This window comes from Corylus avellana, chromosome 5, assembly GCF_965113065.1.
Source record: "Corylus avellana chromosome 5, dhCorAvel1.hap1.2, whole genome shotgun sequence".
Taxonomy (NCBI): Eukaryota; Viridiplantae; Streptophyta; class Magnoliopsida; order Fagales; family Betulaceae; genus Corylus; species Corylus avellana.
Genome location: NC_142494.1, coordinates 20341144 through 20354631, shown reverse-complemented (window position 1 = coordinate 20354631; position 13488 = coordinate 20341144). Strand labels below are relative to the sequence as shown.

Sequence of the window (13488 nt, the reverse complement as noted above, 5' to 3'; positions counted from 1 at the left end):
TTTGACTTTATTGGAGGCAAAACACACCGCGCTTAAGTTCATAAATGGATGATTTAAGTGAAGGTGAGTTTGTTGAAGAGGGATATGACTTGGAGAAGAAACCACACAAATAAAAGAGAGTTGAAAAAGATTTTGGGAGCCCTAAAGTGTTTGAGTGCGACTAGGGGGAAAGCAATTGACAATCGGTTTCATGAAAGTGCCGTTTAAAACAAACTTAGTGCCCGTTTAGGAGTGCGATTTTAATAAGTGCGATTTTAAAAATTACATTTTTTAAATCGCTACTTTTAAAATCGCATAAGCATTTGGTAAAATATGTTAAAAAATACTTTTTTTATCAATTGAGTGTTTGGATAACATTAGCATATAATTGCGATTTCACAACCAAATAGGTAAATATTGCGCCAAATATTGTTTTAAGTGAAATCGTGATTTTGGTTTAAATTCGCACTTTTTCAAATAAGCATCCCTTACTTAGCTTATAGAAATCACGGATTTTTTCATGATTTTAAAATTTCTGTTTTTAAAATCGCAATTCTAAACGCTCCAAAATTGCAATTTGGTTTAAAAAAGCATATTATTTTTTAAAAAATGCACTCTCAAATAGACCCTTAGTATTCTTGTTTAATGCCTTAAATTGCATAAAAACAATATTTTTCAGAATAACTTAGAGGTACAAACAAATCACTTCTTCCCTAGATTATAAACCACATAATTTTGAGCACTAATGAAAACATCATCACATTTGACACATAATAAAATTAAATCACTTTAAAAAAAATGTCAAATACAATAATGGTCCAATTTTTTGGATTAATTTCAATTCACACAATGATGAAAGTTAGATGTATAACATTTAAGCAATGATTGAGTGTAGCGTATGAATAATTCACAGGTAATTAAAACCTTAGTTTTATGAGATCAAGTTGATGTGTGAATCATTAGTGACGACAAATGTCGTCGCTGATGTGTGAATCATCAACGACGACCTTGGCTTTAAAAAGCATTTTCAGGGACAAATTTTGATAGTTATTAGCGATGACATATGTCGCTATTTAGTCTTTACCGACGGATTACTTGCAACAACGAGGGGCGACAACCATAGTCATCACTGATGTTAATTAGCGACGACATATGTCGTCGCTATTTAGTCTTTACTGACATATTACTTGCAATGACGGGAAGCGACGACCATATATAGTCGTCGCTAATGTTAATTAGTGACGACTTGAGGGCCTTTAGCGACGACTTTGAGTCGTCGCTAAAGAGCAATTTTCCTATAGTGTGAAACCATAAGTGGTACGTATAGGTAGGCATTATTCACACCAAAAGTTAAACCCTAGCTATTTCTAAGACCTAGAGATACTCATACAAACACTTCCCTCTAACTCATAGCACAAATTTGTGTTGAAATCCATTTTGAATTTTTTTGTTTGGCAATGATTTAACAATGGTTTTTTTTTTTTTTCTTCTATAAGAACATTTGGTTCAATTACACATGTGCAGTATGCCAGTATTCACATGTTGTCCTTGCTTACGAGCACCAACTTTTACAATCAAGCACATATGCCTTATAAAAGTAGGAAGAACCAAGCATGAGTTTTGCCCTAGGTTCAACTAGAGTATGTTAATTTGGTCTACAGAGAAACAATGTCATTCTCTCACACATGATTGCTCACCCAGCACTCACACATGTGGTCACGCTCAACTTGTAGGAATCAATATGTGCACATCATGAAAGCAAAGACTAAATATTCAAAATCAAATATGTAGATAAACACAAATAATCCATCATAAAATTCATGACACATGAAATGAACTTTAATTGTGATTTAAAGGCATTAATTAAGCGTAAATGAAGATATATGATGTATTCCAAGGCAAAAGAACACAATTAGGACCCCTTTTTATTTTGTATAAGAAAACAAAAAAAATAAACACACAATGGTGACGCATAAGGGAATATGCAATAAATATATATGCAAGATGACATACACTAAGCTGAATGGTGACGTATTGAGTGAAATCCTAGGCATATAATTATGACCACTTAAATCTAAGTAGGACAACTACCACTCACTCTCACTGAGTGAATGAAATCAATCTTGCAAGAGAAATGATAAAGACACAATTTTTTTGTATAATTTTAGTACAATTTTTTTCTTATGTGATCATTTATTTATTTTTAAATAAAAAAAAATTTCAGCAATAACAATATCTTATGTGGTTCTTTTTTTTATTATTTGGTTTTTTTTATTATTATTATTAAAAAAGGTCTTTTTCTTCATAATAACGATCATTTTTCTTTTTTAAAATGACAATTTTTTTTTTTTTAAAAAAAATATCAAATAAAAAAGGACCACATTTGATGATATTGCTTCAAAACAAATTTTATTTTTTATTTTGTTTAAAAAATAAATAAAAAATAAGATAAAGGTTGTGCCAAAGTTATGCTAAAAAGTTGTGCATTTATTATGCCTTTTCTTGCAAACCCAGGCCTTCACTTTGAGCAGTGAGCACTGTGATTGTCCAACTTATCCAACCAAGCTAAAACAGTAGTAGGACCAAAAAGCATATATTTTTAGAACCAATTTTCACACAAGAATAATAAGGCACAGAAGAGCAAGCATTAATAAATCCAAGATCATATTGATCACCATGATTCTTTTGAATACTCAACATTTTTCAAATTTATTACATGATTCTTAGATTCATTTAACTCATTATCAAGTTATTTATTTCTCTTATTCAATTCAAAAATATCAAGTTTCAATTTGTCAATCAACACATGTTAGTCATTTAATTTAACCATCAGGCTTTCTTTCCCATGTTCCACTTCATTAAGCTTTTTAAAGACCTTAATTTTTATTCAATTTTATCAATTTAGAATATTCTTCAAAAAGCTTATCATAAGCAACTTGCAAATTGTCATCATCATTAGAATCATCTTGAGATAACTCTACCAAATCAGGTGAAGCAGACGCACTGGACTCACCGCCACTCTTCCTAGAGGCGGTGAAAGTCCTGATATGCTCATTTTTGTCAGCATGATTTTTTGGGTCATCAGAATCTGACTCATCACTCAATGTCACGTTCATGGCATTTCCCTTGTATTTCTTATAATTCAAACGCTCAGCTTGAATATGCCCATAGCCAAAACACTCAGTGGCATTAAATGCCTTGTAAGTTATTTTCTTTCTTTCTTTTGTCTCTCTTTCCTTAGGAGGCTCCATTGGAATCACCATTGGATTTATAAAAACCCTTGGAACAACTTGTTCCCATCGTTTCCCTATTTGGGGTCATGTGGGACATTTTAAACTTCTTAACAAGCAAAACAAGTTCCTCATCCCGATGAGTAATGTTATAAGTCCTTCTAAAGCCTTCTTAAGGTTCTTCTAAATGTGATGTGACTTTTAAAATTACCGTTGAATTTTAGATGTGATTTATTAACTTTTGATCTGTTGGTGATTTTAAAAGCTACGTCACATTTGAGATGACTCTAAGAAGATCTATAGCATTACTCCATCATGAGAGGAGTCCCCATTAGAGGAGTCACTCGCATTTTCCCTAACTTTCTTTGTGGACATGTTTTTCCTTTTGAGTTGAGGTAATGATAACTCGTAGGACTGAAGAGATCTTTACAAGTTCTTTTACTTTTATATAATCTAAGCCCTTTCTCTCCTTTATTACATTCGCCTTAGGTTTAAACCTTTCAGATAAATATTAATTACTTCATGATTTTCCTCACAAATCTATTATCAAGAATCCTCTTCCATAGGGTAAAACTAGAATTAACAAGATCATTCAATTGAGCATAGAATTTATTATCTGTCATCATAATCTCTTCAAGTTTATAATTCAGTAGTTGAAGATTGGAGTTCTTAACATTTTTAGTACCTTCATGTGTGACTTCTAAAAAAATTCATACCTTACTGGCATTTTCAGTACATAACGAAATGCTTTTGAACTCTTCTGGTAAAACAACCATGAGTATGGCATTGAGTCTCTTGTTATTCCAATTACACTCATTGAGCTCATCCTTAGACCACATTTCAATAGCAGTTGTGGCCTTTTTCAATAGAATTCTATGTGTGTCTTATAAAGAGTTTAAGAATGGCCTCGGGCGAACCTTTCAATAAGCGTAATTGTTACCATCCAAGTACGGAGTGACTGAAATCTAAAAGGGAGTGAATCTCGCTCTAATACCAATTGAAAAATCCTAAACAATATTTAAAAAAGGCTGAATCCTTTTTTTTACAAAAAAATATCCCAAATTTAAAATTATAGCAATCACATATACATCATCAAATGTAACTAAAACAATAAATCAATCAACAGAAGAATTTGATGATGAAGTGGAAATGTAATACCCCGAAATAATAAACCAAGATAAAAAATAAATATATGTTTTAAATCACATTTTATAAAATCAACACTCATGATTTAATATTAAGGTTTAAAATCAATCCGACTGCTCGCTAGTGCCATAGACCAATTTTCCCTAAAGGCCAAACAATTAATATTTTCAAAAACTCTAGCCGAATGTTTGAAGTTCTCTTAGAATGTTCGAAGTTAAACTCGTTTTCATTTTGTTGATAATCTGTCAACATAATTTATCATAATTTTTACGAGTCTTAAGCATACCATGAGGATTTTATATTTATCCCTCTTAAAATAATTAGTTTTCTAAAACTTTATGAACTTACTATCATTTTTTATGATTTATTAAATTAATATGGTTTAACATGTTTTTGTTAAACTATTAGAAGCTCTTGGTTAAGATTTGTTACATGACGGGTAGAATTTTGAGTCTTGCATGCATTTTTATGATAAGTTAGTGAGTATATTTCAATTTCATGATTTTGGTTTTCACATACATAGATTAGACTTTTAAGGAATTGTTATAATATTAGAGTATGTTTCACAGTAAGGGGAGTTCGAAATGTCTGAGATTGTTGATAAGAGACAAAGGTAAGTAAATACTTACAAATTTGTTTAAAGGGTTAAATGTCTAATACTCCTTAGGGTTTCATTTCTTTATTTTTTCTCCTTTAGGGTCTGATTTTTATCACAGGAGGTACCTGTGATTTTGATAAAGACCAAATTGATCAACGTCACTGACACATGGACTAATTAAAATTTGACACTTGGCATAAGTGTCCATGTCATCATTGATGACGTGGCCACCTAATTAAATTTTTTATTTTTTTTTAAAAAAAATTTAAAAATATATTTTTTCAAAAGAAAAAAAAAAAATTTTGGGGTGGCTATAACAGGATGGGTGTGGCTGAGCCACCCCCAAGATGCCAAGGGGGTGGCCAAAACCACCCCCAGTGGGTATTGGGGGTGGCTCGGCCACCCTCATGGCTCCATGGGGTGGTCGAGCCACCCTCAAGACCCACTGGGGTGGTTTCGGTCACCCCAATTTTTTTTTTGAAAAGATATATTTTTTAATTTTTTTTAAATAAAAAATTTAATTAGGTGGCAACGTCATCAGTGATGACGTTGCCACTTATGCCAAGTGTCAAATTTTAATTGGTCCACGTGTCAGTGACGTGGATTTCCGTTAAGTCAACTAATGATCAATGGACGGAAGGACCAATTTGGTATTTATCAAAACAAATGTACCTCATGTGATAAAAATCAAGCCCTAAGGAAAAAAATAAAGAAATGAAACCCTATGGGGTATTAGGTATTTAACCCTTATTTAAAAACAAGTGATATATCAAATGACTAAGCATGCTTTAGATTGGACTTGGCCCAACAACGCAGCAAAAAACCAGGCCTACTACGCGGCATTACTAAAACATTTGAAGTGATTTAAAAAAAAAAAAGAAAAAAAAGAAAAAAAAGAAAAACCATTTGAAGTGTGGACTTGGCCCAACTACGCAGCAACAACCAGGCCATTTCAGTCCAACGAAAATGATAGATAAATTGGCCCACACAAAGGAAAGATTGAGAGAAAGAAGCGAGAGTTGTATGGCAGAAATTCCTGAAAGGAAGAAGCGAAGAATGGGAGAGAGAAGAGAAGCGGATACAAAGAAACCGGCGACACCAACAAAGAAGTGGCCACTCATCAAACCCAAACGAAACCTTCAGATCACTCACCTCAAAGATACGGATCTTTTTACTGTAAGAATTCCAATCCTACTCTCTTCTCCTTCTTCATCTTATTTATTATTTTTTATTATGTTTTTACGAATCTGTGCACGTGTGTGTTAGCATATGAGCTTGATTTCCTGTGGTGGGTCGAATGTGATTTGTGTTCTAGGGCAAGAAAGATGTGGTGTCATGTTATTGTTGTCAATTTTAACGTCTGTAACCCACTTCCATATTTCATTTTATAGTTTCAACAAATAAGGTATCTTTTCAATTTCTGTTTTTGAATGATACCCAATTGCATTTTTTGAGTCCATGAATCAATAATTTTTTTAATTTGGGAGGTAATTTTGGGATGTGGCTGCTTATAATGGTACTAGAATGTTGATTAGAGGGTCCGAAAACGAATCTGGTTACTAATATTAATTGGTTGGGATCCATTGGAAGCTTGTTCAGGCTTGTAATTTGTCAAACGAATTGAACGTATGTCATGAATATTATGAGGGATCCTAGTGAATTTATTCATGGGAAGGTAGATGCAAATGAATGGGGAGAAGATTAGAAATGCCAGTGGAGATTGTATTGGCATATGCAATGAAGTGCATTACCTTTACATCAATGGGAAGCAGTAAACAAGGATTTAGGTTTAAGGTGTATTTTTGTTATGCTATCAAGAGTTGAGAAATTAATTTGTTTATGATGGATGACATGGGGTTTACACTTATCACTCTAGTATAATTTTTCATCTTCCTGATGGCATGAATGGCAATGCTATTAGATATGATTATAAAATTTATAATTCCTGATGGTTGCATTATCTCTTTCATGTTTAAGATATCCAGGTGCAGAATTTCTTCACATCTGCTGAATCAAAGGCATTTATTAACACGGCTGAGTCTATTGGTTTTGTCCACCAAGGGAGCCTTGGTCCAACGAAAGGTGAAGCTTATAGAGATAATGATCGAATCTCTGTGAATGATCCTGTTCTTGCAGAAACAATATGGGAGTCTGGACTACACAAACTGTTTTCTGATATTAAAATCCGAGGAAAGGTTGCTGTGGGCTTAAATCCAAATATTAGGTTATACAGGTTGGTTGAAAATTTTCATAAATTCTTTTGCTTTTTTCTTTTTTCCCTAATGTAGAAATGATCAAAATGCATAGCTAATTAGTTTTCTAAGTAGAATAATTTAGTGAAGCTTATTGATGTATCATAAATCATCTCTTTAGCTCGTATGGTAAGAAATAGGAAGGCCTTTTGTATTTGATCTAAACAGAGAATTTCTATCACTTAGACTTTTCTTGTATGATTTTATTAAGGAAAAATGAGTAGCCAAAATTTTAATGCCCTATCTGCCATGAAACTTCATATTATTTTGGATGCTTTGAGTTTTCAGGTATAAGGTTGGTCAGCGCTTTGGGCGGCATATTGATGAAGGCGTTGATCTTGGAGAGGGAAAGTGCACCCATTATACTTTGTTAATTTATCTGAGTGGTGGTTTTAAACCCAAGGCCAAAAATGACCTTAGCAGCCCCAATGATTCTTCCTCACAGCCTCTAGTTGGAGGGGAGACTGTCTTTTATGGTTCGAGGAATGCTATTGTTGCTGAGGTAAATTCCTTGTTTACTCTCTCCTTTTTTTTTTTTTTGGCATATGTGGAATATGCATTGTTTATTAATGTAACTTGAATTTTGAAGGTGGCTCCTACTGAAGGGATGGCTCTCCTACACATTCATGGGGCTAAGTGTATGTTACACGAAGCACGTAATGTTACCAAGGGTGTTAAGTATGTTTTCCGTTCGGATGTTGCATTTGCCTGATGAGTGTAGTCAGTCATCTTGGATTAAGCAGGGTTGATAAATTTCTGAGTTGAAGGCTGTATCTCATCACTTAGCTTTGTCTCTCGCTTATTGATCTTCTTTTGTAACACATCTCTTTCCGAAATTGATTTGGTGCTCTGAATACAAATTTACTTTTTGACAGAATGATATGCTGTAAGTTTGTAACTCCTGATAGATTGCAGGCTTGTCCACCCCTTACCTAAAACACTTGTTAGTTTAGAGTTTAAAATTAGTTTGAAAAGATTTTCTTGTCATTTGTCAACTACAGATATGTGATTTAATGGTGTGCTTGTATCTAAAATCGTATTGTTTTTTTTTTTTTTTTTTCCTTCGATAAGTATGTTGTATTGTTCTATTTCATGATTCTGTTTTTGGTGGATCACCAATCAACTAGTCCAACTAGTCCACATTTACTGAAACATTGACAGCATATTTGCAGGTTTCTAAGGCATTTAGTACTACCTTTTATGGTTTCAAAAGTGTAAGAGAAGGTTAGGTTTTGGGGAGAAAAGGGGCAAGAAAATGTTAGAATATAAATTAAATTATTAAATTTATCATTTTTTTTATCAGTTTAAGCTTTTGTGATAAGTGGTCATTTACTTCTCATTTTAGTTAACATGTTGGCTCTTACTCACTTATTGAGAGCGAGTTTGAGCTCACACGTGAGACTATGGGTGTACAAGTAGAGCGGTTATAAATTGTTAATAACCGGTAACTAGATAACTGCCTAGGTTGTTGCGATTAGTGATTTTAAGAGTAGGTGAGAGTAGTTAATTATTGCTAATTGTTTACCTTTATATATATAATTTAAAAGAATACTATAGTAATATCACTTCGTTTTGGTATAAGGGATTGATGGTTTCTAACTTTCTTGTGTGATTTTCATTATCATGAAACATTTAGTCATGTTATCAAGCCTGCAACCATACTATTAATCTTGGCATTGGCTATCCAAATGAACTGGAAAATCAAGTAATTGGATGTCCCCAATGCATTCCTCCATGGTGTGTTAGATGAAAAAGTGTACATAGAACAACCCCTAGGGTTTGTAGATCCCTCATGCTCTGACCGTGTGTAGAGGATAAAAATTAGCTACTAACCAGTATAATAAATTGTTAAGTGTTCTTTAACATGTGAGAAACTGAGAAATACATGTTTTTTTTAATAGCATTAATAAAATAAAAAATAAAAAAACATGATTCTAACATGCTAAGAGATGTCTCCAATGTATTACATTAAATCCCTTTTCAGTGTGTGCCAATCAATGTTAATCAAATTTATTAAATTTCAAAGAAAACTCAGTAACGAGATCATTTGCATGATTATAAAGAGGGAATCACAAAAGGAAGAAAAAAAAAAAAAAATAGACTTAATTAGTCTCTCTCAATTTACCACTCGGCATTTAACTCTCACTTCACCTTTCTCAATCACCCCAACGTTCCCTAGCTTGATCATTGAAGCCGCAAACTCCCTAAAGAACAAGCTTTGATCCTTTGCAAATGCTTCAACAATCCACCTACTCCTATAATCACCAAAAAGTGCTTGATCCGATCCAAAAACACCTTTCCCTGCCATCAGCCTTCTGTAATACTCATTATCAAAAGTTGATGATGTCGAGTCCAAGAACTCCCCGGCATTGCGATTCTTGTTTTGTTTTGGGCATTTCTTTCTCAGATTCTGCGCAAGCTCGTCGTTCATGGTGGGGTCAATGTCATGCACAGAGCTGAAGTTACGTAGCCGGAGCTCGAAAGAAGAACAATGTGAAAAGCCGAGGCTGTGGCCTCCGGACAGAGCAACCAAATCTCTGGCTCCTAATCCTCTCTTGGCAAAGCTTTGAATGAGTTGGGTTACATTGAAGCTTGGAGCTGGCAAGTTTATGGTTTCTGCTGCTTTTGATACCCTTCCATCTTTCCTTCCTTTCAGTACATTCCAATACGGTCCCCCAGTCTGAGGAAATTGGAAAGAAGGTTAGTTACTTCAATTAAATATTTCATGTCTCGGGTCTCATAACCTAATTTAATCATAGTTAAGAGGGCTAGCAAGGGAATTACCATGGTTACAACATCTCTTGCTGCAATGGCAATTATATCAGCACAAGAAACTGTATGAGGACATGCCATTTCAAGCCTAGTTTTGGCATCATCAATCACGTAAAATGATGCAAGTGAGATATTTGGAGGGCCATCTTTCTCTGCTTGGTTCCCTGGAGTTGAGTCCACCAAGACCGACGCATCACATCCCTAACAATAGCTTACAACAATTATATATATATATCCCATTTCCATAATAATGAAAGAAAAAGACAGAGATCGAGGTGATACCCTTATGAAACAGTCATGGAAGAACATCCTAAGGATTCGAGGTGGAACCTTAGGATCATGCATGGATGCCTCGTAAACTGTCCCTAAGATTATCTTCTCAGCCTGTGGGCATGTGTGGTCATAGTAATGAGCATCCAGCACAGCTTTCGACAATGAAGCCATGAGCAGGAGTAGGAAACTTGTTGTGCAAGAGACAAGTACTTTTGGTGCACAAACAGAAACAGCCATTTTGTTTTCGATTAAGATCGATGAAGAAAGAAGAAAAATGATAGTTGTGATGAAAGTCTCATGGAAGTATAGCGTTATATTTATAGCTAATCATAGTTTAAAAAGCAAAGATTTCTACTAAATTCTTTGTAGATTCTAGTATACTTCCAAGCGACTCAATGTAGGACAAACCTGTAGAAATTTGACCCTGTTTTTGTTCTGCTTTGAGACCAAGTATCTCCACCTAATCTCTTATCTTGTACGATCAACAAAACAATTCAAACAATTCTTTTTTTTTTTTTTTTTTGAATGATAATATATTAACTATTCCTATTTTAGTATAGCATAGAGAAACAGATATATTTTGTAAAGTTTATATTATGAATTAGAGAATAACTTCAATTAGTTTGTTATGTAAATTGAGTATTTTACACTCTCTAATAGGAAGCAGACATTTCAACTTGAAACACCAAAAAATAATATAACCCTTCACACCAAATAATTTTCCTACTCTTGACAAAATACCTCATAAACAAAATACGCATTGATAAAACCACCGAAGCCACCGTCTTGGTTAGATTTGGAGACTCAGGTGTTAAGGGCTCGAAGGTGGATGGGAGGTTCAGTGGACGTTAGATTAGAACAAATGGAAAAGTCCAGAAAATTGATTTGAATTAAAGATACAGTGTTTTCATCTCCATTTTCATTTCCATTGTATTATTGTGTTTTTACCTATATATCAAATTTTTATTGAAAGCTGTAAAATAAGGTTTTACACCATATCTTGATAAAATAGGGTCTTTATGAATTGATGGTATGGTTAGGATTTCTAATTTTTGTGACTAATTGAGGCATCAGGCATGGCATACCAAACAATTGCTCTCGATGGAAAATAGTTTTTTCCCTTTTCAATAGAAATGGCTTAGTTGTATAGAATTATTATTGAAGTATTCCTTCTCAGCAAATTTCAAACGTGAACAATGGGAAAATAGTATGTTATTGTTGGTGCATGTCTATCTAGTTGGTTACGGTGGGTGAAAGATGGAGTACATAAACTCTGTACTTCCTTTTTTTTTTTTTTTTTTTCAATAAAAAAAAAAAAAAAATTAAGGTAGGTTCCTAATATTATTGTTTTGGTATAAGGAAAGTGAAGGGGATTGAAAACCTTGAACTAAAATTTAATTGTGTAGTTGATGATGTAGCCAAATTGTTATGTCAGAGAGAAATGGACCAAGTATTGGTGGCAACTTCTTTAGTAAGTATATAGAATAATGGATTATCCAACATTTGTAGCTCCAAATATATGTGAATTATCTTTCTTATGTTTTGTCATTTGGGTTTGATTGGGATTCTAACCGAGAGAGTTAGGGCTTGTTTGGCAACATTTTTTAGGACAGTTTTTTGTGTTTTAGCCAAAAAAAAAAAAAAAAAAAAAAAAAACCATTGGCAAACAACTCTAAACACAAAATACTCAAAACTACTTTTAATGTTACGTCACATCATAACTAAAAAGCAAAAGGCACATTCTAACGAGTTTTACCAAACAAACCCTTAAGAGGATTTGAGGGTAACAAAGTTCTCACTGAAAAAAGGTCATCTTGACGGGAAGAACAATTTCCAATGGCATTTTGAGTTTGCTATGCATTTCAACATATTCTTAAAAGAGCATTGTAACAATCAAGGAAAAACATTAGTTACATTTACGCTATCATTCTAAAAGAACTAGTTAAGTTGCAATTGAAGCTTTTTAGAATCGCTTGTAAAGCTTAATCTCACCTAGTTTTACAATATCTCCAATTATATCCCTGACGTCCACATGACCCTTATCGTTAGCCATTTCTATGCTATCATTTCAAAACGACTAGTCAAATTGTAATTGGAGCTCCCTAGAATCGTTCATAAAGCTCAATCTCACATAATAAGCTAAGAATCAATGTTTAATTTAGCACATATAAATTCTTTTATAATTTAGTCACTCACCAATCATCTTCTTGATATGAGACTACGATGTCACAGACATGGGGACATTGATATTCGAAGAGTTCCTTTTGAAAAAATGGAGATATGATATGATAGGATTTGAATTCCATAGTGCTAGTAAATTGTCACTTGCTAAGCACCTTATAGATTGAATCAGCCACTACATATTTAGTTTTTTCAGTTCAATATCCTGAAAATGAGCTCTGGACTTTAAATGACCCAACAAGGTGAGATGTAGCTAGGCAAATTGAGTTACACAGCTAGGCAAGTAGCCTTTTTTCTCAACATTTTTCCATAGAATGGGAGCAATTTTATTTATTTATTTATCATATTTTCATGCAAATATTTTTTTTAGTAAATTGATAAGGAATTGGTAAAGACCAAAATAGTTAATGGCCCCTACCCCCTCCTAACTATCAACATTAATATCATATATAATCCTCCCATCAATTTCAATTTCAAAGAGACTTCCAAGTAGAAGAAGAGCCAAAATCCAATAGGGAAAGTGCAATTTGATTTATATATATAACAAAAATGGAAAAAAGAAAAGAGCGGTGAGTGGCCCTTAACATTTCTTATTTCTTTATGATTTTGAGCTATGAGAGCTAGTTCTTGTTCAATTGAATTTTCTTCAGGCCAAACCTCATTCACAATTAGGCTTATCGATCGGTAAATAGACCCAAGGGTGTCGGTTTCCATAATCGATAAAAAAGACATCATAGTGTAGCATCTAAAGTAATGCTAGAAGGACTACAACATTACTCTAGTACATGAGTCAAGCTATTAGTGATTTTAACGGTCATATGATATTTGAGAGGACTAGAGCATTACACTAGTATCTAACTTCTATCGAATTGGAGTAACAAGATTCTCTCGTTGTTGGGCAATATTATCTCGCAGTTACAAAATAAATAACCAAAAAGACTCGAACCTCGTCAAAATTGGCCGATTCCAGTCTAAAATAAATACTGTTTTTTTTTTTTTTTTTTTTGGGTTACAGGCTGATAATTTAGAAAAAGAAATACATAAATAGATTTTCTAG

The 13488-nt window shown here is 33.5% G+C and overlaps 2 protein-coding genes across 2 annotated transcripts; one reads left to right on the top strand and one right to left on the bottom strand.

Annotated features, from left to right (window-relative positions):
- Positions 1-5970: 5970 nt before the first annotated feature.
- LOC132182479 (2-oxoglutarate (2OG) and Fe(II)-dependent oxygenase superfamily protein) lies at positions 5971-8190 on the top strand. Its single transcript, XM_059595736.2, has 4 exons — positions 5971-6129; positions 6939-7186; positions 7494-7707; positions 7795-8190. Exons 1-4 carry the CDS (start codon positions 5977-5979, stop codon positions 7915-7917), a joined length of 738 nt encoding a protein of 245 aa, XP_059451719.2. The 5' UTR covers positions 5971-5976; the 3' UTR covers positions 7918-8190.
- Positions 8191-9319: 1129 nt separating this feature from the next.
- On the bottom strand, positions 9320-10460 carry LOC132181980 (Peroxidase superfamily protein). Its single transcript, XM_059595195.2, has 3 exons — positions 10260-10460; positions 9990-10178; positions 9320-9885 (listed from the first exon to the last, which is right to left on the bottom strand). Exons 1-3 carry the CDS (start codon positions 10419-10421, stop codon positions 9322-9324), a joined length of 915 nt encoding a protein of 304 aa, XP_059451178.2. The 5' UTR covers positions 10422-10460; the 3' UTR covers positions 9320-9321.
- Positions 10461-13488: the final 3028 nt, after the last annotated feature.